This window comes from Mytilus californianus, unplaced genomic scaffold (assembly GCF_021869535.1).
Source record: "Mytilus californianus isolate M0D057914Y unplaced genomic scaffold, xbMytCali1.0.p SCAF_2, whole genome shotgun sequence".
NCBI lineage: Eukaryota > Metazoa > Mollusca > Bivalvia > Mytilida > Mytilidae > Mytilus > Mytilus californianus.
This window is the reverse complement of record NW_026262668.1, coordinates 100,702,462-100,729,303: the sequence shown is the minus strand read 5'-3', so window position 1 is coordinate 100,729,303 and position 26,842 is coordinate 100,702,462. Positions and strand designations below refer to the sequence as shown.

General features: G+C 33.6%; 1 protein-coding gene across 2 annotated transcripts in view; it reads left to right on the top strand.

Moving 5' to 3' along the window:
• Nucleotides 1–5,861: 5,861 nt before the first annotated feature.
• The window catches only part of LOC127730577 (uncharacterized), a 142,781-nt gene continuing 121,800 nt past the window's right edge, over nt 5,862–26,842 (top strand). The window contains exons 1-2 of one of the 2 annotated variants that reach the window (XM_052239031.1): nt 5,862–6,125; nt 23,173–23,416. In XM_052239031.1, coding sequence (XP_052094991.1) covers nt 23,216–23,416 — 201 coding nt within the window. In that variant the 5' untranslated portion in view covers nt 5,862–6,125; nt 23,173–23,215. The remainder of the gene's footprint in view (nt 6,126–23,172; nt 23,417–26,842) is intronic. The other variant, XM_052239030.1, reaches the window with a different exon arrangement.

Genomic DNA, 26,842 nt, shown 5'->3' with positions numbered 1-26,842 from the left:
TCCTGGATCCGCCACTGTGTCAGTCATTTTCAGATGGGGAAAGCACCCGCCATATTTTTATCTTCCAAAACATCAAGGTCTCTTGCCATTTTCAAAAGGTAGTTTCTAGTAAGAAAAAAAAACTTCTAAGAAGAAAAAAAGGATTGACACCTGTTAAACTTACCCGTATAACTAATTGTTGAAGAAATTATGCAAGTTTAATTGTCTTTAATTATAAATTTCTTGAAAAATCACGTGTTATGAACTTGCTTGTTTTTAATCGACACTGGTATATATATATATAGATTCTCGAGTCTCGGGGTCCAAAACAGATGACCTCGAAACAGCACGATAAGTTATAGATATATCATATCTTTTGGATAGTTATGCGGTGTTTTGTAAATTACACGATAACTTTTGTTGAAACCCCCGGCAATAACCTCCAGGAAGAAGTCGAGTGAGGTTGCTGAGGGGTTTCAACAAAAACTATGGTATAATTTACGATACACCGAAAAATTATCAAAAAAATATGGAATATCTGTTTTAACCTATCGCATCTTTTGCTGTTTAATTTTTTGTTTGTTTGATCACTTTTAAAATAATTTTGATAAGAATCACTTAAATAATCCTTTTTGGGCCTTACACATAAAGCGCCACCTACTTTCTAAAATAAGCACGGGCTTCTGAAACAGCGGGCAAATCAGTTAGACAAATTTTTTCGACAGCGATGAAAGCACATTTACATTGATGACGGATAACCACGGTAGGTATAGTGTCCGGCTGAGATCGTGTTTATTCGAGTGGATCGGTCCACTTTTTTCGAGCGTATTTCAGGTTTTATTCGAGTGATTTATAAACGGACAATTTTAGATGATTGTTGGTTACTTAACGTCCAGTGGCAAATATTCATGCATGTTGTTCAGGACGAGAGCAAATTAACAATAAATGCAATAGGTACATTGTGTAGGTCCTGTAATAGAAGCCGTTCGGGACGAAGGTCGGTAAATTTAGACTGCCACTGAAAAATGAGTGTATATTGGATAGTGATAGAAATTTTGCCTTGCAATAGGCCAACTACAGACCCCTGAAATAGTTATTATGCAGAGCGTGGTACTCTCTCTTCACGCCCCATTCTGGCCGGACGTAGCTGTGTACTTGTAGAACGCGCACAGCCAAACGGACGCAAGGGTTTTTTCTGCCGATCGGAAGAGAACCTAAGTGACCATATTTCTCTCCCACAGTCCTCCTTAGAGGTAAACAATTTTAGAAAGGTTTGTTATAAATCATGTCAGCACTGAGCTGATGATAACCTCGGGGAGTTGTCCAATGCATTTAATAAACAATGAACTAAATAATTTATAAGCTTTAATACAATCATTTTGAAATAATAAACAAGAGTGCACACGCTGAAATGTCTCACCTGTTTTACTGACAATTGATTTTATGTTGAAAGTCTTAAAGATAAAGGTTTTACTACAAGTATCACAAAAACATTTTTAAAGATCCATGACAATGAGGTTAAGGTCAGATAAAAAAACTGTCACACAGACATGTACACCTTACAATTATTCCATACACCAAATATAGTTGACCCATTGCTTATTGTAATTGAAAAACAGACCAAAACACAAAAACTTAATGTTAACCAATGAACCATGGAAAAGAGGTCAAGGTCAGATGATACTGGCTAGACAGACATGTACACCTTACAATCATTCCACACACCAATTATAGTTGACCTATTGCTATTAGTATTTGAAAAACAGACTAAAACACAAAAAGTTAACATTGACCAATGAACCATGAAAATGAGGTCAAGGTAAGATGACACCGGCTAGACAGACATGTACATCTTACAATCATTCCATACACCAATTATAGTTGACTTATTGTTATTAGTATTTGAAAAACAGACCAAAACACAAAAACTTAACATTGACCAATGAACCATGAAAATGAGGTCAAGGTCAGATGACACCGGCTAGACAGACATGAAAACCTTACAATCATTCCATAAACCAAATATAGTTGACCAATTGCTTATAGTACTTGAAAAACAAACTAAAACACAATAAATTAACATTGACCAATGAACCATAAAAAAGAGGTCAAGGTCAGATGACACCAGCAAGACAGACATGTACACCTTACAATCATTCCATACACCAAATATAGTTGACCTATTGCTTGCAGTACTTGAAAAACAGACCAAAACACAAAAAATTAACAATGACCAATGAACAATGAAAATGAGGTCAAGGTCAGATGAAACCTGCCAGTCTGACATGTACCCCTTACAATCATTCCATACATATAGTTAACCTGCTGCTTCTAGTACCTAAGAAACGGACCTAATCATGAAACTTTAACCTTGATCACTGATCCATGAATTAAGGTCGAGGTCAGGTTAACCCTGTCTGACGGACATGTAAATGTTTCAAGGAACCCATATACCAAATATAGTTATCCTATTACTCATAATAAGTGAGAAATCCACATGACATCAAAACTGTATTTTTTTTCAAGCAGTCACTGAACCATGAAAATGAGGTCAAGGACAATGGGCATATACCAGAAGGAAACTTCGTAACATAAGGTATCTGCATACAAGGAATGAAGCATCCAGGCCTTCTTCCTTCTGAAATATAAAGCTTTATACAAATAGTTTCCGCCGCCGCCACCGGATAGTAATACCTATGTCTCGCATACTGCGACTTTCGTCGCAGGCGAGACAAAAACTGAAATCTGTATATAATATACACGAAGATAGATTGTCAATTTTTTATTCTTTTAATTTCTGTTAAAAGGGAATCGAGATCTATGATGGTTCTTCAATTCTGTGTTACCAAGCATAACATTCGCTTGATCAGACTCCTCTTCACAGTAGGAGTTTTGAACATTGTTTTTGTTTTACATTTTTAGAAGGATAAAACATATTAACATCAAGGCAAATAGTAAATGAAACATTTTGATGTATATTCTGTTAAAAATAAACACATTTACCCGCTTTACACACTATGTGTAAGTATGTCTCACTCCAACTTGTCTGTGTTCACATAAAGATTGTTTAAATCACGAAATATTTACTATATGAAATCGATATCGGTACACTTACACGAAGATTGATCACATCACGTAAATTTACTGTATCATGTATTGTATCGAAATCGGTATACGTATATGTGTGAATCGATACCTTTATATGGGTGTGGACATGTTTGATCGATCCAAACATACGTAAACCTGCGTGGGTTGAATACAGTGGACGTGCATGGTGTGAACAGTCCTTATTTGGGCGCAGACCAAATATACGTATGTTGGTGTCCAAGTAATCTATATGACATGGCAAACAATAATATATACAAATGCACTATGCAATTTATGAAATGTACGTGTTAATACAGCATTATCAAACTGGGTTAATGTATTGGTTTCGTGCTTTGAAAAATACTTTATTTGAACCTTTTCATTGTTTTTTTAAATGGAAATGCACGGATATATTACTTTTTAGCCATATGAGTTTTGTTTGTTCACTCGATAAAACACGGACGCACTTGAAAAAACACGTACTGCTCTCGAAAAAAACACGGACATATGAAAATGAGTTTACTCTCCAAAATTTACTCTCCAAAATGTCATTATCAATTCACTACAAGAATTTTTGTAAAGTGTCTGAATACCTAATAGATATAAGAAGATGTGGTATGAGTGCCAATGAGACAACTCTCCATCCAAGTCACAATTTGTAAAAGTAAACCATTAAATGTCAAAGTACAGCCTTCAACACGGAGCCTTGGCTCACACCGAACAACAAGCTATAAAGGGCCCCAAAAATGACTAGTGTAAAACCATTCAAATAGGAAAACCAACGGTCTAATCTATATAAAAAACGAGAAACGAGAAACAATTATAAACAACATCAACAAAAGACAACCACTGAGCATATATAGATTCCATGTATGCATTTCCTTTGACATATGCATTAGTATGTGTATAAAAATGGCTTTAATATACATTCTAGAATAAAGCACTGTAAGGCTAAATTAAACGTTTTTTAAAAAAACTAATGTAGGATTGATAATATCTTTTTATCACAAATACTTTTATAACCTTATATGATCTTACATCAAAGGTTCTAGTACCTTTTTTTTTACGTCTTACCAGAATGGATGTCTGTTTTTTTACATTTTTGATCATATTCACTCGACAAAACGTGGTCACACTCGAAAAAAACCGATAAAATCACTCGAAAACACACGATCCCAGCCGGACACTATACCAACTGTGATAACATTACAGACGAAAAAATGTGCTATCAGCTCTGTACTCTCCTAGCCTATGTTATTGGAGGTCACTAGTCCAGCCGAAGAGCAAACCGATGTGCTTTCAGCTCTGTAATCTCCTAGCTTATGTTATTGGAGGTCCCCAGTCCAGTCAGAGAGCATAAAGATGTGCTATCAGATATGTACTCTCCTAGCCTATATTATTGGAGGTCTTCAGTCCAGCCGGAGAGCATACAAATGTGCTATCAGCTCTGTACTCTCCTAGCCTATGTTATTGGAGGTCCCTAGTCCAGCCGGAGAGCATATAGATGTGCTATCAGCTCTATACTCTCCTATCCTATGTTATTGGAGTTCCCCAGTCCAGCCGGAGAGCATACAGATGTGCTATCAGCTCTTTACTCTCCTATCCTATGTTATTGGAGTTCCCCAGTCCAGCCGGAGAGCATACAGATGGGCTATCAGCTCTTTACTCTCCTAGCCTATGTTATTGGAGGTCCCCAGTCCAGCCAGAGAGCATATAGATATGCTATTAGCTTTGCACTCTCCTAGCCTATGTTATTGCAGTACAGCCGGAGAGCATACAAATGTGCTATCAATTCTGTACTCTCCTAGCCTATATTATTGGAGGTCCACAGTCCAGTCGGAGAGCATATAGATGTGCTATTAGCTCTGTACTCTCCTATCCTATGTTATTGGAGTTCCCCAGTCCAGCCGGAGAGCATACAGATGGGCTATCAGCTCTTTACTCTCCTAGCCTATGTTATTGGAGGTCCCCAGTCCAGCCAGAGAGCATATAGATATGCTATTAGCTTTGCACTCTCCTAGCCTATGTTATTGCAGTACAGCCGGAGAGCATACAAATGTGCTATCAATTCTGTACTCTCCTAGCCTATATTATTGGAGGTCCACAGTCCAGTCGGAGAGCATATAGATGTGCTATCAGCTCTTAATTTCCTAGCCTATGTTATTGGAGGTCCCCTGTCCAGCTGGAGACCATATGGATGTGCTATCAGCTCTGTACTCTCCTAGACTATGTTATTGGAGGTCCCAAGTCCAGCCTGAGAGCATATAGATGTGCTATCAGATATGTACTATCCTAGCCTATGTTATTGGAGTTCCCCAGTCCAGCCGGAGAGCATATAGATGTACAATTAGATACGTACTCTCCTAGCCTATGTTATTGGAGTTCCCCAGTCCAGCCGGAGAGCATACAGATGTCTATCAGATACGTACTCTCCTAGCCTATGTTATTGGAGTTCCCCAGTCCAGTCGGAGAGCATATAGATGTGTTATCATATATGTACTCTCCTAGCCTATGTTATTGGAGTTCCCCAGTCCAGCCGGAGAGCATATAGATGTGCTATCAGATATGTACTCTCCTAGCCTATATCATTGGAGTTTCCCAGTCCAGCCGGAGAGACAGTGTATATATATATGCATACTCAATCACTCGATCAACTCAGATTCCGAAATTCCTGTTTTAAACAATCGTGTCTTTGAAATCTTAAAATTATACGGTAGGGTAGGCATTAAAAGGAAAGTAATTTAGTATAAGAATAGTTAAGATATAAAATCTATTTTAATCTACTGGTGTTGAAAATGTAACTTTGAATGTACTGTATGATTGAGGTGACAAAAAAATGTTCCCGCAATATTATGTTCGTAATTTGTGCCTTATTTGTAACTAGGATATTGTTTAGAATGATAAAGGTCATACTTAAAGAAAGATCCCTCGGATAAAAAAATTGGTATTCCAAGAATAACAGACCCACAAATCTCGGAGTGCCTTTCGCGGAAGTGATATACAAGTAAACAACTGCATCGACCTAGATAACGTAACACTCTGATGTCGTATATGTACAGGTAAGTTGTGTGAAAATATAAATATATACAAAAACAAATATTTTAAAAATGAACACTATTTTGCATGAAAGTAAAGTTTTAAAGTATAAAACTGTTGATACTGCACTACCATTTTTATTCTTTTTTTTATTTCAATGTTGTTTAAATGCAGTTTTTATTCTTTTAACTTCAGTTTTGTTTAAATGGTCAAGGACATTCATATTCTTTTAATTTTAATTTTGTTTAAATGGTCGACATTCACAATGTTTTAATGTTAAAGCAGTATCCAAATGATATAATGCAACTCTCTAAATCAACGTTGCTCGTTTAGGTGAAATGTCTGTCTTTGATAAAACTTTTTAGGAAATGCCACTCTGTTACTTCAAGTACATTTTTTTACTATGCAATTATAAAATATATAAAAGCCCTTTACCTCGGGTATTAAAACGCATAATTTTACTCTAGCAAAGTAATGTAATGCTTCGGAACAAGCAAATGGTTGTGAATGTAGACCTACCCTATTTAATTTTTCCAGTGATTAAAGCCCGTTATATTTACATGCTTTTATAATTGATAGGCCAACCTTGGGGTCGAAATTTTCGAATATGTATCATGCAATTTTGATATATATGCAAAATTAATTTCCCAATTTACATTTTATAGTTCCTACCAAATGCGAATTAAAATACTTGATTTCGGTTGTAGACCTTTTTTGAAATTTCAAAATATTAAGAAAAAAACAAAATTAGAAAATAGTTTTTGTCCTTTGAAAATTGACGCTGACGGCAGAATTTTCTGCAAACTTTATATAATATTTTATAATGGCTTTTCTATAATATGTTTAAGCTCGAAATCACCCTTAACATCTTATATAAAATCCATTTATTAATATATATAATATAGGTATTTTTTTATTGAAGTACCATTAAAATTACAAGTATGTTATCACCCGCCGCACTACAAAATAGTACGTGCACGTTAATATTCTTCGTCCGTCCATCCGTAAAAGTGTGCGAACACTTAGACTGGTACCCTACCGTTATTTGACAAGCTTAATATTTGTATATTCCGAAGGCGTACTGAATATTTTACGGAGGCGACCAACCTAGTGAACACTAACTCAGTCATCTGAGACTGTTTGTCTGAAATTTTCCATACTCCTTGAAAGGATTGTTTGTCATCATGTTTAGTTGACTTTACTTAACAGAAATTTTGAGTTGCCATTCATTTGAGGGATTTTTTCGGATTTTGACTTTTTTTTTGCCAAATGTACCTCAATGGCATCTTGTGAATTCAACTTTCCTGAGACCATATGTTAAAAAGCTTTCATACAAAGTGAGTTTAATTATCATTGTGTGAAGCAGATTATACCGCCATTAACGTTTGACAATTTTTGAGAGTGAACTTCTTATAATAGAGACTGACCAATTTATCTGCCTTTGAAGCTTGAAATCGTGGCACAACTCGCATGGGATCGTTTGCCCAAAATCTCCCATACATCATAGGATTTTTTCTGTAAACATGTGAAGTGGACCATACTATATATTTATAGATATATATATATACACTAGCACTGCCATTTGAATTTAACATTTTGCGAGAGTTATTGTGAGTATGAACATTTGACTATATTGAAGCACTAGATAGTATATAAGTCGAAGTAGAGGAGTATCATACTTTGTAAACGTTGCCTTTCTTTCTTCGGCTTATTATTCTAGTTTTTTGTTTGTGACCCCGGCATCTGTCTTTTTTCACTTTTTCATCTTTTAATAGATTATTGATAGTCTTCCCTCACCAAATCTGCATCAACCATTTTTAAAATCCCGAGAAATTCAATTACCATAGAAAATTATAAAATGCCTTTCTCGTACTAGCAACTTGTATAAATACAAAACTATCAAATGTTATCTTAGAAAATTAAAAATTCTTTTGAGTTTGTTTAACAAGAACATTGCATAAAAAATATACAGCTATTTACTTACGTTCATATTCTGGAAATTTAAATGATTAGGAATTATGTCGTGATAGGCTTAAATATTTGGTCCTGACATGTTGCATAAATACTGAGAAAATTACCGAAACTGGCGACTGAACCTTATGTTTGATGTACAGTGATAGCGATATTATTAGCCTGTGACCCTGGAGCACATAACTGCTCAACAGTCCAAGGCCGTAACTAGGCATATTGTTTTAGTGAGGCAGAACTGATCGCCGAGTGGAGCAAGGCAAACAAATAAAGCCGAGCGAAGCTAGCGAAAATTTCGGTAGGGGGTCTGGGATAAATGGTGAATAATCCTGCATTCTGGGTATTTCAAGAGAGCTTGACATCGTTGCATAGATTGAAGATGTCACGGTTTGATTTCAAACGGTTTCTTTGCGGACGGAGCTAAACGTCAATTTTCAGCTTTAAGCATTGAACAGGGTATATTGGGATCTACTTTGCCATTTCACCTTCAGGAATATCGGATAATCATAACTTTGTCATCTTAATTCACTGAGATATGTGGGCACCCACTATGTCATTTTATGTTATTTTAGGAATATTATTTTTAGTTTTTCTTTTTGCCACTTTTAATGTTATGGATACGGGAAATTGGATATAACTATATCGTTTGTGTTAATTTTTAGTTGGTTTTTTTATGGATACGGGGAAATCGGACTGGAATTTTCGCCGTTTACATGTAGGTCCGTGATTTCAGATTATTTCTGGAAATGTCAGTGGTAAGATATTTTAGATCGACAATCGAATAATGAGGGGGTAGGAGGGGATCCGATCCCGAAATCACGAATCGAAAGACACGAAATCCCGTAGTCCCGAATTAGAAAACAAGAAATTCCGTTTTGAAGGTCCTACCGTCCATCAATAATGTCAAAATTGGATTAAGGGATGTAATTTCAAATTTTAGAATACTCAGACAGGACTGCTCCCGTGCGGTGCCCCAGTACTTGATGTGTCAGTCTATTTATAGTTTTTGGATTAGTTCCAATGAAAATATATTCAATACTGGAACTCTTAACACCTGTTGATATCACAAAGAACATCCATTAGTTTACTAGAATTATTCCTTCCTCATCTTCTGTATCGCTTTTCCTTTTTCTGCAAGAGCCTGTTTTTAACCACTGGAGATCCATAATGATTACCGTTTACTAGGTTAATGTAATCGAGAAACATCAAGCGATGACTGAGATGCTGGATCATATCCGGGAAGAATAATTTAAAAGGAACGATTTCAATTAAGTTATAGAAATTAAGTTTGAGACAGAAAATACAAATGACTATATTTCGTATTTAATTACCATAAACAAATACACAAAAAAATTCAGTGTCGAAATTTTAGTGAGGCAATTGCCTCACTTGCCTCACTTGAATTTCCTCGCTTGCCTCAATGGTAGTTATATATACGGCCTTGACAGCAGAATAGAGCAGAATACACGACAGTCTTATCCTCATTGGTTGTAAAATCGACGCATAGTGGAATAGCAGCAATTTCTTACATCTGACGGTAGACTCTCAGCTTGCTACAAACTTCATTGCAATAAGCAATGAGAATGTGCCTCGATCTCAGACTATGGTTATTATTATGCGGCAGCGTCAGTCATAGTTCTTTAATTCCTTGCATATAAAAAGAATCAGACTAGTTTTCTTGAGAGGTGAATCTTTAACAGTAATTTCTGTCGGGTAATAAAAGTTGTCCCCGGACTTTTTTCCTAGGTTATCAAGTCCACGGCCATAATTTTATTAGAAAAGTAGGTCCCAGGATATATTTTCCTAGGCTAGTAAATTATGTCAGGCACTTATTTTCAAAGGACATTTTGTAGGTTTGTATCAAAAAGACTAAATTATAAAAATATAAAATAATTGAATAATGAAAAATCTAATTTCCTACTTATAAATGTCTGTGTTATCAATATGACATTCTTTTAAATTTATTCAAATTTCAAAAGAGTAAAATAAAGAAACAAGATAGTTATAAATATAATAAAAGTCTGGGACATAATTTTTCCAGGAAAAAAGTCCAGTCCAAGGACATGGGCATGAATTCCTAGGAAAATTTGTCTGAGGACATTCGTTACTGACATAGGACTAAAAATACTAGTAAATTCTGTAGCCATGGCCGTGACTTTTACTAGCAATTTGTGTCCGTTCCGGACACATTTTACCAGGACTAATTTATCTAGTACAAATCCTGATTTTTACTTTAACATCGACATAACCGCACTCTGTGTATTAATGTCGAATTGAAAGCTTGTTGCATTGCAGATGTTGACAGATTCGGAGAAGGCATTGGTATGGTTTAGTTAGCCTTTTGTTTGTGTAACATCCTTGGCAACTTAAACATTTTGATGTATCGAGATTTTCAGCATGACAATGCTAAGCTGCATACCTCACATGCTAATGTAGTCTTTCTTGCGAAACAATTTAAACCCGTGTGAACACTCACGGGATGGGTTTGATCAGCATGTGCGTCAGTATGAACCATTCCTGCAAAATGAAAAATAAAAAACTTCGTCAGGATGGTGTTAACATCATATACTGACGCAAGCGTTCATAAATATATGCCTGTAGACATATTTTGGTTATTTCTACTCATGTTCATAAAAAGTGTTATGAAGTCTATCATCATACCAATGTTGATCATCGTCCTGTGTATTGTGTGCAATGCATACATTTAATATTTAAATTATAAAATTAATTATATTTTTTTATATTTTGCGTTTCAAAATCACAAATTATTATAAAAAAAACCAAAAAAGACAAAAAACAAACAAACAAAGCAATGTCAATAGAATAATATATATTATATAGAAGTAAAAAGTTCAAGACCGAAAATTGTTTGAACACAAGTTTCCATTATTGTCATATTATAAAATGGTATAATTATTGAATTATAAAATATGATATCATCTTTTCAAAAGAAACCTTTGTTCTATGATTATTTTGTGTTTGTTTTATTAGAATGACTTCTATTGTTGTGTTTATGAATTCGGTTCAGTTATGTTATTATTTAACTAAGTATCTTTGTACTTTAGGTGATAAGACGTATTTCTGTTAGTTTGTGAAATTTAGACCTCGTTGAACTGAATTTGAATATGGAAAAAGATACAATCAAATAATTCAATCCTTTATTTTTGTTCGTGTGTTCTTAGCCTTTGTAACAATATAAATCGCATTGTAAATTATACATGTAACATGAATAACCTTGTTTAAACCAACACACAGAGCACAGGTTATATTTAAGATAAGATAAGATAAGATATTTTATTTTCCAATTATGGGCCCAAAGGGCATAAACATTACAACATCAATAATATATATCTTTATTTCCAAAGTCTATATAAACTATAGGTACACATTTGAATTACATCGACATCAATAATACATTCAATACATACATAAACACAAACTATGTGACATAATAGCAGAAGGTGTTGTAGTAATACATAAACATTATTTTTAACATTTCGTATATAAGTACACATCAACTTCGACCTCAAAGCTTAGCTTTTAAATAATTTTGTACAGTCTGATAGTTATTTTATTTATATGCAGTACATGAAACAACTTTATAACAAAATACAACCGAAAAATAACGAATTTAAAAACTTTATATTATGTGGAACGTTTGTACATTATTATTTACATTTCAAAGATATCAAATATTACTATAGATAACTAAATTATATAGAGTACTACCTAGACGTACCTAGTTAAAGTTGTGAAACGGATTTTGGCATTCTTAATAGAATTTGTTTATGTCTTAAAACAGTTAAAGTGTAACATTGCAACCCACCTAAAACAGCAATAACTACAAAAAACACAATAAAAATACCCCCCAAAAACAAACAAACTTACAATCCAACCGATTTCTAATTGACTGCTGAATATATATATAAATTTATTACATCGGTGATCCGTTTATTTGTCAATCGTCAATGGCAGTCAGCAGGGTTTAAGAACATCAGTTGTTCGACCTGCTAGTCAAATGCGTTTTGTTAAAATATACCTTTTCACTCATTTGGTCTTTTGGAAAATGTTGTTTGTGCTGTATTTAAGACCCCTCTTCCAAGAAATTTGTTTTGCATGCACACGTATAAAAATTGCGGTTTTTATCCAACGCAATCATAGGTTTGAACGTTGTTTTCAATTTAGACTTGTATATATATATATATATATGACTGAATAATAGCCAACGATAAATTTTACGGCGCGATGGATCATATAATTATGATACAGTACACTACAAAATATAATATATAACAAGTCTAAAAGGGTACAACATCACCCTTTTAGACTTGTTATATATATATATATATATATATGATCCGTTCATCCTATTTCTAATATTTTGACTCTTCAAAATTCAAGAGTCTATCCTAAATTGAGGTAAATTATATGGCCTTCCAAATACCGTTTCGATCCCTAACATCACTGAAGAGACATTAATTGTCGAAATCCGGATATGGTGTACTCATTTTTGCGCCTTTTGTTTGCGGTATACCATCTTTTCCGCCAGTTTATTGTTTTCTGTATGTTATTAATTTAATAATTTTAAAAGATCCATTTTGTAACATCTTGTGATCCGTTTATTTGGCAATCGCCAATGGCAGTCAGCAGGGTTTAAGAACATATGTTGTTCGACCTGTTAGTCAAATGCGTTTTGTTAAAATATACTTTTCAATTTTGTGGTCTTTTGGAAAATGTTGTTTGTGCTGTATTTAGACTCGTCTATCAAGAAATTTGTTTTGCATGCACACGTTAAAAAATTGCGGTTTTTATCCAACGCAATCATAGGTTTGAACGTTGTCTTCAATTTAGACTTGTTTATATTTTTCCGTTTGGGCTTGTATTATATTTTCCTTCGGGTTTATATGATTAATTCATCCTATTTCTAATATTTCGACTCTTCAAAATTCAAGAGTCTATCCTAAACTGAGGTAATTTATATGGCCTTCCAAATACCGTTTCGATCCCTAACATCACTGAAGAGACATTAATTGTCGAAATCCGGATAAAGGTTATCTTACCAATATTGTTATTAGATCTTTGAATATAGTTTACATTGGCACTAATCTCGATTTTGTCATCAGCCAATTAAAACATAACTTTGTATTCTTTTCTAACGGGATGTATAAAGACATACCCACGTTCAATTTGATCTATAAAGAGGTTAACTCCTAACTATCCTATTGCCTGTCGATACATTTATTTTTGGCATTGCACAAGTCATGTCTTCTTTGACTGTCCATGGCGTTAAAATACTAAATCCCTGGGATGTGTTTTAGTTGATTTTAGTCTCTGATACATGCTTTTTTATTATTAATTGTTTTTAGCTTTTAACTAGCTGTCAGTAACTGCGAGTACTCTCAAATCGTACTTTCTTGTTTATTTGACCTGTTGATACTAATTGTAATGCTTTTTGGTTACTTAATGTTATTCAGGGTTATATCTGGTCTATATACCAGCTTTGATAAGTGTTTGGTATTACTATAAATTTTCACTTCTTCGTACTATGAACATCAAAATTATTTATTTTGTAAAAATATTTCCTTTCTCCCTTTGAACTGTACACGTATACCTAACAACAAAATTATTTTCATTTACCTGTGTTTAAAGTAATTGCAAATGGCTGACATTTTTGTTCAAACATATTGTTTTTCTTAAATTGTTTAACATTTCACAGCGGTATAACATGTTACTTTAATTATTTTTCCATTAGTTTATTTATTTTGTATTTACATTGTATCAAGGATGAAGTTTATTTGTTCAGTGTATGTTCACTGGTGTTAATATGTCTTTTGATTGAGTTAAGCATTTTCAATTGATATTTTATAGTGTGTCTTTCTATGTTGTGATGTCACACTATTGTTTTAGATAAGGGTGAAGGTTTGGTACCATTAAAACGTTAAAACCCGCTGCAATTGTTTGCACATGTCCTAAGTCAGGAATCTGATAATCAGTAGTTGTCGTTTGTTGATGTGGTTCATAAGTTTTTCTCGTTTCTCGTTTTTTATATAGATTAGACCGTTGGTTTTCCCGTTTGAATGGTTTTACACTAGTAATTTTTGGGGCCCTTTATAGCTTGCTGTTCGGTGTGAGCCAAGGCATCGTGTTGAAGACCGTACTTTGACCTATAATGGTTTACTTTTATAAATTTTTACTTGGTATACCATCGTTTCCGCCAGTTTATTGTTTTCTGTTTGGTATTAATTTAATAATTTTAAAAGATCCATTTTGTAACATCGTGTGATCCGTTTATTTGGCAATCGCCAATGGCAGTCAGCAGGGTTTAAGAACATCTGTTGTTCGACCTGTTAGTCAAATGCGTTTTGTTAAAATATACTTTTTCACTTTCGTGGTCTTTTGGAAAATGTTGTTTGTGCTGTATTTAGACTCGTCTATCAAGAAATTTGTTTTGCATGCACACGTTAAAAAATTGCGGTTTTTATCCAACGCAATCATAGGTTTGAACGTTGTCTTCAATTTAAACTTGTTTATATTTTTCCGTTTGTGCTTGTATTATATTTTCCTTCGGGTTTATATGATCCGTTCATCCTATTTCTAACATTTCGACTCTTCAAAATTCAAGAGTCTATCCTAAACTGAGGTAAATAATATGGCCTTCCAAATACCGTTTCGATCCCTAACATCACTGAAGAGACATTAATTGTCGAAATCCGGATAAAGGATATCTTACCAATGTTGTAATTAGATCTTTTAATATAGTTTACATTGGCACTAATCTCGATTTTGTCATCAGCCAATTAAAACATAACTTTGTATTCTTTTCTAACGGGATGTATAAAGACACATCCACGTTCAATTTGATCTATAAAGAGGTTAACTCCTAACTATCATACTGCCTGTCGATACATTTATTTTTGGCATTGCACAAGTCATGTCTTCTTTGACTGTCCATGACGTTAAAATACTAAATCCCTGGGATGTGTTTTAGTTGATTTTAGTCTCTGATACATGCTTTTTTATTATTAATTGTTTTTAGCATTTAACTAGCTGTCAGTAACTGCGAGTACTCTCAAATCGTACTTTCTTGTTTATTTGACCTGTTGATACTAATTGTAATGCTTTTTTGTTATTTAATGTTATTCAGGGTTATATCTGGTCTATATACCAGCTTTGATAAGTGTTTGGTATTACTATAAATTTTCACTTCTTCGTACTATGAACATCAAAATTATTTATTTTGTAAAAACATTTCCTTTCTCCCTTTGAACTGTACACGTATACCTAACAACAAAATTATTTTCATTTACCTGTTTTTAAAGTAATTGTAAATGGCTGAAATTTTCGTTCAAACATATTGTTTTTCTTAAATTGTTTAACATTTCACAGCGGTATAACCTGTTACTTTAATTATTTTTCCATTTGTTTATTTATTTTGTATTTACATTGTATAATAGATGAAGTTTATTTGTTCAGTGTATGTTCACTGGTGTTGATGTGTTTTTTGATTGAGTTAAGCCATTTCAATTGATATTTTATAGTGTGTCTTTCTATGTTGTGATGTCACACTATTGTTTCAGATAAGGGTGAAGGTTTGGTACCATTAAAACGTTAAAACCCGCTGCAATTGTTTGCACATGTCCTAAGTCAGGAATCTGATGTTCAGTAGTTGTCGTTTGTTGATGTGGTTCATAAGTGTTTCTCGTTGGGGCCCTTTATAACTTGCTGTTCGGTGTGAGCCAAGGCTCCGTGTTGAAGACCGTACTTTGACTTATAATGGTTTACTTTTATAAATTTTTACTTGGATGGAGAGTTGTCTCATTGGCACTCATACCACATCTTCTTATATCTATGGTGTACTAATTTTTGCACCTTTTGTTTGCGGTAGACCATCTTTTCCGCCAGTTTATTGTTTTCTGTTTGGTATTAATTTAATAATTTTAAAAGATCCATTTTGTAACATCTTGTGATCTGTTTATTTGGCAATCGCCAATGGCAGTCAGCAGGGTTTAAGAACATCTGTTGTTCGACCTGTTAGTCAAATGCGTTTTGTTAAAATATACTTTTTCACTTTTGTGGTCTTTTGGAAAATGTTGTTTGTGCTGTATTTAAGACTCCTCTATCAAGAAATTTGTTTTGCATGCACACATATAAAAATTGCGGTTTTTATCGAACGCAATCATAGGTTTGAACGTTGTTTTCAATTTAGACTTGTATATAATATATATACATAATTGAAACTGAATATATATATATATATATATATATCAATGAATTGAATCATTATCCCATACGGTATATAAAAATTGTTGAGTTAGATTGCTGACAAATCAAAATACATTGTGTATAAAAAAATAATATAACATCTACACACTCTTAAAACCGACATGCCTTATGTCTATCTCTACATTCGCCTTACATGACAAGGTAACACTACGATTATTGAAGTTATATCTTAATATAGAGCGGATGTAGTCGAGTGGTCTAGAGCGCTAGACATGAGGCTAAGCGATTGGTGCTGTAGTGTATCAAAGGTGTGAGTTCAAATCCCATTGAGGGACACAAATTTGTCAGCATAAAAATCTAATTCTAACACTGTTGGTTTAAATTTTCAGACTTAAATAAATATTTGTAGTATCCTGTATCTCAAACACACTGAGATCCAGTGGGCATATATATTGTATGGTTGTCACTTGCTTAGACTTGTATATATATAAAACTCGTCTCAAATTTAGCCCAACAATGTTAGATTTTCGTTAGCAAATTTTGGTTCTTCCCTCAGTGGGATTCGAACCCTTGCTTCTGTGACATCGTGGCAACACCGCCTGCACCGTGTCCAGCGCCCTAGACCACTCGACCACCTAGGCTACATAAGAATATAGCTTTCGGTGGTCGATGTAATGCCTCTCCTCGTTGGCTTTATTTAGGGTTGTAACACAGTACATGATGTATAGTGGCAAGTAGATGGTGTACCTTTCAGATCAGCTATTTTGATTGATTTGATTTTTGGTGTTTTAACGCCACTTTTAAGCACCGCTTTTGGGCTATTTCGTGGCAGCCAGTTTTTATTGGTGGAGGAGTGCCCGGAGAAAACCACCGACCTTCGATAGGAAAACTGACAATCCTAAAAATATTTATACCCTATTTTTTCTTCCTTAAATATGATCATAATATACAGCTTTCAAAAAAAGAAATTTTCGATTTAGGTGTGTATGTTTTACCGCTTCTTAGATTTTCTATTTAAACACATCTGCTATATAAGTTCGGGTAAATCATTCTGTATTACGAATCATGGCCGAGTGTAAGAAGATACTTTTCTCTCAGTCAAAAGAAATAGTTTACAACGTGTCAAAGTTTTTCGAGTCGCAGATTCAGCAACCGACGGCCACTCCGGTAAAAGCCTTTTACAAAGAGAACTGCAGAAGCTACCTTTGTTAGTGAGGCTACCATACGGAAATTTTCCCTGCTCCGTCCCCCCAAAAAATGCATTCGGAAAAAAGGTAGCAATACACAGTTAGAAGTTTAGTTCCGCATTTTGGCCATGGTGAATTTTTTAGATATGAAAGTTTTTGTACAATAAAATTGATTTTTAAATAGTTGAAGAATAATATAGCCTTCCAAGTGGGTTTATATGAACATCTTGATTGTTTTTAGCATGTTTAATAGGCCATTTTTCTGATTGACGGTCCGTATTTTCACATCCGTACCGCCCATAGGTCCAGAAATTATTGTAGAGTTTTTCAACAAAGAATTGACCCTCGATCTTTTCAATTCAATTTAATGGAAAAACGAGCAGAAATGCATATGATTTTTTTTTTTACCTCTTGATAGATAAATGTCTATGGTTTCAGAAAATGGATTGAAATTCTCCTTTGGACCAAATTTTTGAGACTTTTGTGACATTTTCACCCCCCTTTTTGTAATATTTTGTATCAAATAAATGCAGATTGTTGCCATGCATGGTTACACCAAAAAGAGATTATATTTCACCATTATAACTATTGGAAATGAAATCTATGGAAGATGCTCTTTCCAGAAATATACACATGCATAACACAAATATTAAGCCTTATTTATAAGAAAGGAAGAAAAAGAGGGTGGTTAAAAATTATGAGTGTCAATTTTAAGTTTTTTTCCTAACTGTGTATTGCTACCAAAAGGAGGAAAAAAAGTATATCAAAACGTTATAAGGAAACGAAATATGCATATTATGCAACTGCCGTCGTCATAGTCATACTTTCATATCCACAATTTCGAAAATGTGAAAAATTTTACATGTTTTTAAACTCCGTTTTACAAGAAAATCAACGACGTTGTCTCACTATTTACTTAGCGAATACACATATAGTGTTTACATATTTTAACCGGATCAATGACCATAACTGGACACTTCATTGATGGGTTTATCCCAAAACACCTGTCTATTGAACGCCATAGCTGTCTTATGTGGAGCTCTGATATTACGTTATGTTGTTCTATTATTACTTGATGGTAGTTTGTCTTTACATAATATGGTTTTGATATTACGTAATGATGTTTTGATATAACTCAATATGGAATAGTCATTACATAATGATATTTCGATATTACATGATATGGTTCCGTATTGACTTGATATAGTTTTGTCATTACTTAATATGGTTCTGTCATTACTCGATGTGGTTTCACCATTATTTGATGTGGTTATGTCATTAGGCAATGTGGTTTTAACATTACTTGATGTGACGTAATGTAGTTGTTTCATTACATGATGTGGTTTTGTTATTTCGTAATAATGATTTTGTCAATTCTTTAATTGGCTTTAACATTACGTAATGATGTTTCAAAATTTGACGATTTACATGATGTGTTTGTTTCAGTATTTGATGTGGTCATGTCATTCTTTGATGTGGTTATCCCATTACTACTACGAGGTAAAACCACGTGACCATTTTGGAAAAAATATGTTCTATTTTTAGACCGATTTCCATATGTCGTTTGTGTAATGCGCTTTGGATGAGTACCGCTTTTCATTAAGTTAAAGTTTAAATTAAAGTTCAAGTTGTTGTTCATAGTTATTTGGTATGAAAAAGGGGAACGACAGACAAAATTAAGAAAAAAAGTACTACAGTAATTCGGACATAAGGGGGATATCCCAAAACTACTTGCCGGTTTTTCCTTAGTTCTCAAATGGAAGCAGTATTATAATAAATTCGTAAATGATTCCAAGGAACACTGCTTTATCTTGGTCCTGAAGAATAACTCCTATACAAGTTTTATAACAATTCATGGAGGTTTACAAATTTATCATGTCAAAATAGTTTAATTCGGTAATATTCAATGCCAAAAAAAAAAACCTTACATAGAAATAAAAAAAAATGTGATATGATTGCCAATGAGACAACTCTCAACCACATACCAAATGACGTAGAAGTTAACATATATGTGGGATTTGTATGGTCTTTAAGAATGAGCAAAATTCATACCTGATAGTAAGTTTAAAAAGGTCTCGAAATGAAAAATATAAAAACAGTTCAAACTAGAAACCTAACAACCTAAATGATGAAGACGCCGCCGATACTACCGACGACGGCATATAGTTTGTTGTATCTCACTGTCGCTACATCATTGTCGCAGGTACAACACAAATCAAAAGACTTGTACTGTATTTTCAACAAATGAGACGCTTTAAATCAACTCGCACTAAAGTTAAAGGGAAATGTGTGTGTGTGTGTGTGTGTGGGGGGAGGGAGGGGGGGGGGGGGGTGCTCAACAACAAAGCATCAATTCTATAAGATAAGAATTCTCAAGGTTTTTTAGCGTGTATGTTCATTTGAACATATGAATATTAAACTTTTTTTTATTAATTGCATTTTCTGATATACCACGCACTAATTGAAAAAAAACTTTTTGAAATATCTGTTTCACAGGTGACGACGAATAGGTTCCAATTATCGTAACCACAATCCCGTCATCTTTTCCTCGAATGTAAACTACCAAAAAAAACAAATCACCGGGTTTGTACTTTCACGAATAACACGACGGGTGCCACAATTTAAGCAGAATCCGTTTACCCTTCCAAAGCACCCGAGATCACGCTAATGGATTTATGTTACCCAGTCATACTGATCTATTTAGTTGAGCCAATCAAAACTGTCTTTACATTTTCTTCTTATGCTGTGCTATGATACACTAGGTTAGGATAGGGATTAGCGCTTACATACATGTTAAACTCCGCCGCGTGCACTTTCTTTAAATGCCTACCCCAAGTCAGGAACCTGTAGTTCAATGGTTGTCGTTGTTTCATGTGTGTCATATTTGTTTTTATACGCCCGTCAAAATTTTGACGGGACGTATTATCATGGGTATACAAATGCCGTCTGTTCGTCTATCTGTCCGGCGTAAACATGTCGCACCGTAACTTGAGAACGACTTATCCAAATTTCATGAAACTTAACATAGTTGTTTCTAATGATGGTCAAACGATCTGTATACTTTTTGGTGAAAATAAGATTAAAACTTTTTGAGTTACGGGACTTAGTAACTAAAACAGGTGTGTGTATTTTTTTCACATGTCGCTCGGTATCTCCAAAACAATTTATGATTATTGCTTAAAACTTTACAAACTTCTTAGTTATATTAATCTCAAGATCTGTATACTTTTTGGTTTTGATTCAAAATTTTATTTTAGAGATTTTGAGTTGTTTTTTTTTTTTAAAAAGGGGGGGGGACCATTAGTTTTCTCGTTTGAATTGTTTCACATTTTCACGTGGTGGTCTTTTGAAGCCGACTATACGGTGTGTTGAAGGCTGTACGGTTGCCTATGATTGCTTGCATCCACTGCATTTAAACTATGGTGGATAATTTTCTCATTGGCAATCACACCACATCTAACTTTATTTCAATTTCTATGTTGTGTTTTGTATGCTGTAAAATTGTTTATCTTTTGTACGCATACCTACCCCTGAACCCTCTTTTCGGAAGCTCGAACAAAAGCCCTTGATCCATGATAAAAAAATAGAACTCATATTAGATGACTCGAATTTCAACTCTTTTAAAATCTTAATCTAAATGAGACTCAAATAAGTGTTTACCTCGAACTCTACGCCAAAAGGTGACTCAAATTTAAAGTTGAAGTCCAATTGTAATTCGGAACTCTATCTTTAAATGTGACTCAAACTCGAAGTTCAACTCGAAATTTGGTATGTGGTTGAGAGTTGTCTCATTGGCAATCATACCACATTTCTTTATTTCTATATAAGGTTTTTTTAATGCATTTAATATTACCGAATTAAACTGTTTTGACATGATAAATTTGTAAACCTCCATGAATTGTTATAAAACTTGTGTACGAGTTATTCTTCAAGATCAAGATAAAAGCATCTACAGAAAAAACATGTTTTCCTCCGTTAAGTGTACCAGTTAATGTACAGTCAGTCAACATTTAATTTACGCTTTTACATCGACAGCAGAATTATCCGGCGAGACACAGGGTTAATAAGAATCTTTACTTTATTTATTAATTTACAGCTTCCATTTGAGAACTAAGGAAAAAACGGCAGGACCAAATGGTTTGGGATATGTCCGAATTACTGTTAATTTTTTAGTACTTATTTTCTTATTTTGTCTGTCGTTCCTTTTTTTCATACCAAATAACTCTGAACAACAACTTGAACTTTAATTTGAACTTTAACTTAATAGATAGCGGTACTCGACCAAAGCGCATTACACAAACGACATATGGAAATCGGTCTAAAAACAGAACATATTTTTTCCAAAATGGTCACGTGGTTTTACCTCGTAGTAGTAATGGGATAACCACATCAAAGAATGACATGACCACATCAAATACTGAAACAAACACATGCTGTAGTGTAAAATCATCAAATTTTGAAACATCATTACGTAATGTTAAAGCCATATAAAGAATTGGCAAATCATCATCACGAAATAACAAAACCACATCGTGTAATGAAACAACTACATTACGTCAAGTCACATACACATCAAGTAATGTTAAAACCACATTGTCTAATGACACAACCACATTAAATAATGGTGAAACCACATCGAGTAATGACAAAACCATATTAAGTAATGAAAAAACTATATCAAGTCAATACGAAACCATATCATGTAATATCGGAATATCATTAAGTAATGACTTTTCCATATTGAGTTATATCAAAACATCATTACATAATGTCAAAATCATATTATGTAAAGACAAACTATCATCAAGTAATAACAGAACAACATTATACAATTATAGCCTTGGTATGAGGTCGATACAAGGATATATTGACCTGAAAGAAGTATATAGACTGAGGACGAAGTCCGAGGTCGATATACTTCTTTGGGTCGATATATCCTGTATTGACCTCATACATAGGCTATAATTGTTATATTATTAATTTCCGACCATATTTGTATGAAAATCGTCGTTTGATTTTGTTGGAAATTTATAGATATCATATTGTCTCCTAGACAATAACAACATAGTAGTTGTTATTTCATTTATTTTTTATGTTTGTTTTTTAACATCTTATTTATTTGAAGATTTTTTTTCTTCAAACAATCGATCAAAAGATATTTTTTAATAAAACTTTTAACAATATAATGAAATTCATTACATGACGTCACAAAGTATATCGGTTTTTAGATATTCTAAAAATAACCGTGCAATATGCTTTTTGCTATGCAATATGCTTTTTGCTATCAGCCGTTTTCTATCTACCTTCGAAAATATAGTTTAACATGTGACTATTCCTGAACAAATCAAATTAGTTAAAATATACGAATTAATAATATAACGTCATATCAGAGTTCCACATAAGACAGCTGTGGCGTTCCATACCTGTCTATAGATGGACTGGTCTATGATAAGTGAACCAGTTAAACTCCGCCCAGTCAAGTGAATTAAATCAAGTAATACAAATTCGTATATTCGTAAATCAGGTAAGTAGAAAATAAAATATTAGCATCATTGTTCTAACGTTTTCATCCTTCACGGAACTTTTCAAGATATGTAACCAAGTAACGTTACCACGGGCGTAGTGTAATATTACGTTGTTGTTGTGCATATATATATACATACGGTAAACACAATATTGAATATGTTTCCAGATAAAAATCTATCGAAATATGCTGAAGGTCATAGTGCAAGTCAATGGCACGACAACGACCGTCCTTGAAAAGTTATATTAGTGTTAACGATGAAGATGAGTATAAAGAAAAGATATGTGATGCAAGTAGTGATAATGGTCACGACAACAATGGTGTAGAGGAAAAATTAATGAATGATGATGTTTTTGACACTGGTGACGAATCTAATGAAACTAGCGATGATAAAAAGAAAACGACAAGAACGGTAGGACGTATTTTCTCAAAACAGTTACCAGTGTTCTTTTACGGCTATTAAATGCAGTAATGAAGTGTAGTTCAGAATTTTATCAGTCCTTATATATATATGCACACACACACAAAGCAAATCAAAAAAGAAGAAAAATAATTGCAAAGAAAACATCGATATTCTTGTCACTCCCCGAGGATACCATCCAACCTGTAGATAGCCAGTGCTTATTTATACCTTTGGCTGTAAAATAAATCACATAATTGCGGTAAAACTAAGGTTTGAATTCCCCTAAGTATTTAGAAGGGCAGATCTGCAAATGGGTATAGGAGACACATCTAAAAATGTATTGGAATTCATTTGGCCGTTTTAAGTTTTGTTTTGTATACTATTATTTGTCTTTTCGTTTTTTCTTTTATTGCCATGACATTGTCAGTTTGTTTTCGACTTAATAGTTTGAATATTTCTTTGGTTTCTTTCGCCTTTCTTTTATCTCACAGTCATTAAAACAGTGACCAAGCATTTATGTTGTTTGCATCAGCCTATGAGAAAGATGCAGCAGCATCTAAGAAAATTGGACAAGTTTCACTCCACCGAGCATTAAATCAAGGAAATACGTATTTTTAAGATTAAAGAAATCAAAAGCTGAAAAGGTCGAACATTAATATTCAAACATGAAATACTTCTAAAGAACTATCACAGTCCACCACGCAGCCCTCTATTTTTCGCTAGTCTGGGACGCTCTTTCATCTGGTAATAAATGTCAGATAAGCTAGTATTATCTAAGTACTTGTCACTTTCAATTAAATATATTATTGTTTCAATTTTATCTGTAAAATGTTAAAGTGTAATATGACTCCAAACAATGTAAACACTTCCTGACTACAAGTTTTGTCATAGATGGAGATTTCACTTTATGAAAAATTAAGAAAGAAAGTAAAAAAGTAATTATTTTAATGCTTATTAATTGTAACATTTTACAAACAGGTTGTTTATAATAACACTGACATCTTAACCATGGAATTTAGAGTCTGGATGTTGGGATTTAAATAGGGTGGGAGGTGGCTGGTTCTTAAGTCAAGACAAAATAAGATTGGTATTGGCTGCTTCTCTGCTAAACACAAAACATTAACGAGTAACTGCAAAGACTGATCAGCTCAGAATTAGAATGTTGTTTCTTCTAATATGATTAAATAATAAAGTAACAATTACATTTGTCCTGAAATATTAATAAGAGGTGTGTGGAAAGGGGGGATTCTGATAGCCTTATTGAAATTTATTAAAAGAATTGTGAATCCTGAAATTTTTATTTTTATTTTTCAACCCCCCCTTTTTTTTTACCTTAAATTATATTTCATGTTTTGAACAAAAACGATGCCGGAATTTTTATTCATTCGTAAAATTTAAATGAACATTTTATTTTAATTTTTCAACCCCCCCCCCCTTTTTTTGTTCTTTTATTTTAAATTGAAATGTGTGATAGAATCATGTGCAAAACAGTGTAGCCGAGACCATTCATTGGCGCGCTAAAATATCCCATTGACTGGGTCAGATTAGGTAAACGTTCGTCTGTAACGCCCACAACTCACGACGTATTTATTATAAACATTTAAACTGTGGGGTTGCCAAAGGGTCTCAGTATATATACGAACTACAGTGCACAGTATATTATATACATTTTTTATTTTCGATCATAAAATGTACGAAGTCGTCCATTACTAAAAAAAAGCTGAATATGTTTCTGTTGCCAAGGGTTTTTCACAAGTATAGTAGTTAGCAGAAAAGATCATCAAACTATACATTTTATACTGAACTGCGGCCAAGCTTAGCGAAAGGTCGTGCAACATAATCAGTCAAACAAACTTTATTAGATTAACTCGTTAAGGAACGATCGTTTTCATTGGTCAATTCAAACCTTCGACCTCACACCTGCGAAAATAGAACACGCGTACTATAAAGATGAATGGACTGATCAGTATTCACGTAGCCGGTCAAGGTCGTTAAAAACTTCCATCGTCGTATTCGCGTACATGATTGTGTTCTTGATTATCCCATGGCAATTCTAGCTTTTATACATGTGCATGTAAAATTTTAAACTTTAATCTTAACAGTCACGTCGAAATATTTAATTCAACTGTCTCCTCTCAATTGGTTCTGGATTAAGGGAGCTACCATTTTATTTTGATTGGGGGTGGGGGACTTGGATGAAACATTTTGTCCTGCATTTTTTAAGTTGTTATCTCTGTCCTGTCTTTCTATTTTCAGTCTGTTAGGTCCTGACTATAATTATTAGTTTATCCTGATTGTTTTACATAAATCGTCATCCTGCCTTTTTTTTGTCAAGTTGCTCACCCTGCCTTATCTTTTATTCAATGGACTTGATGAATTAACGTTGTACTTGAAATGAAACCGTACTTAACTACAAAAATAACCAAATTACATATATACTAAAGATATTGCTCGATTTTTATAGTAAATGGGTTTGTGTTATAAACTGTCATGTTCATTATTCATATTCTTTCATAAGTTTTAGGATAGTGTGATTTTTTTTCTGATTTAGTTTACTTGATTTTGAAAAATAAATCCCGAAATTCTAAGTAAATTCAGAACATGTAACCAGCCATGCTTTGTTTAGAGAAAAAATGGAGATGACAAACCATGGCACAGTGGAAGGAAATGTACTTTATAAACTCCAGCGATATACTTTCTTAATTTATAATTAACTGTTTTGCTATCCTCGGTTGAAAATCATATATTGTAAATATTTAAATAGTTGCATAGAAAACAATCAGTTTTAAACAGTGTGGTTATTCACTAAATGTATTGATAAAAGGTGACTCCATTTTTGTACATACTTTTACAGTAGTCATCCTTAATTTCTTAATATTTCGTTTATAAGTTTATCATACATGTATGATTTTGTATTTCATCTTAATACGCACGCATGCCACACGTTACTTTGGCGGATAGTTCAACAATGTTATGCAAAGCTCTATTCTTACGGTATGAAATTAAAGGATAAATTTTCAACCAATTAAAATCGAAAACAGTACATTTATATAGTTCCTTATAAACTACGACATGTCTCACAAGTATTTATTTATTTTTTAGTTCCACACATGCAAAAATAAAATCTTCGCCGATGAAACATTTCAAACCTTTTTACACCAACATGCCTTCACTGAATTCATTTGAATTTCGTGGTGACCATGATAGTACATTGCATAGTACATCTATATTCACGTGCACACATGATACGATCTTTCGGAGACAATTTGCTCGTTTATGACACGTCATTTCTGAATGACCAAACGCTTAGCTACTTTATTTTCGTTTTATAGCATGAAAACAATAAAAGAGGAATGTGCAACCCATCATAAATTTGAAATGGATCAGTATTATGAGATCCTTATTATAAGTAACTACGACATTGTCAGGATAATA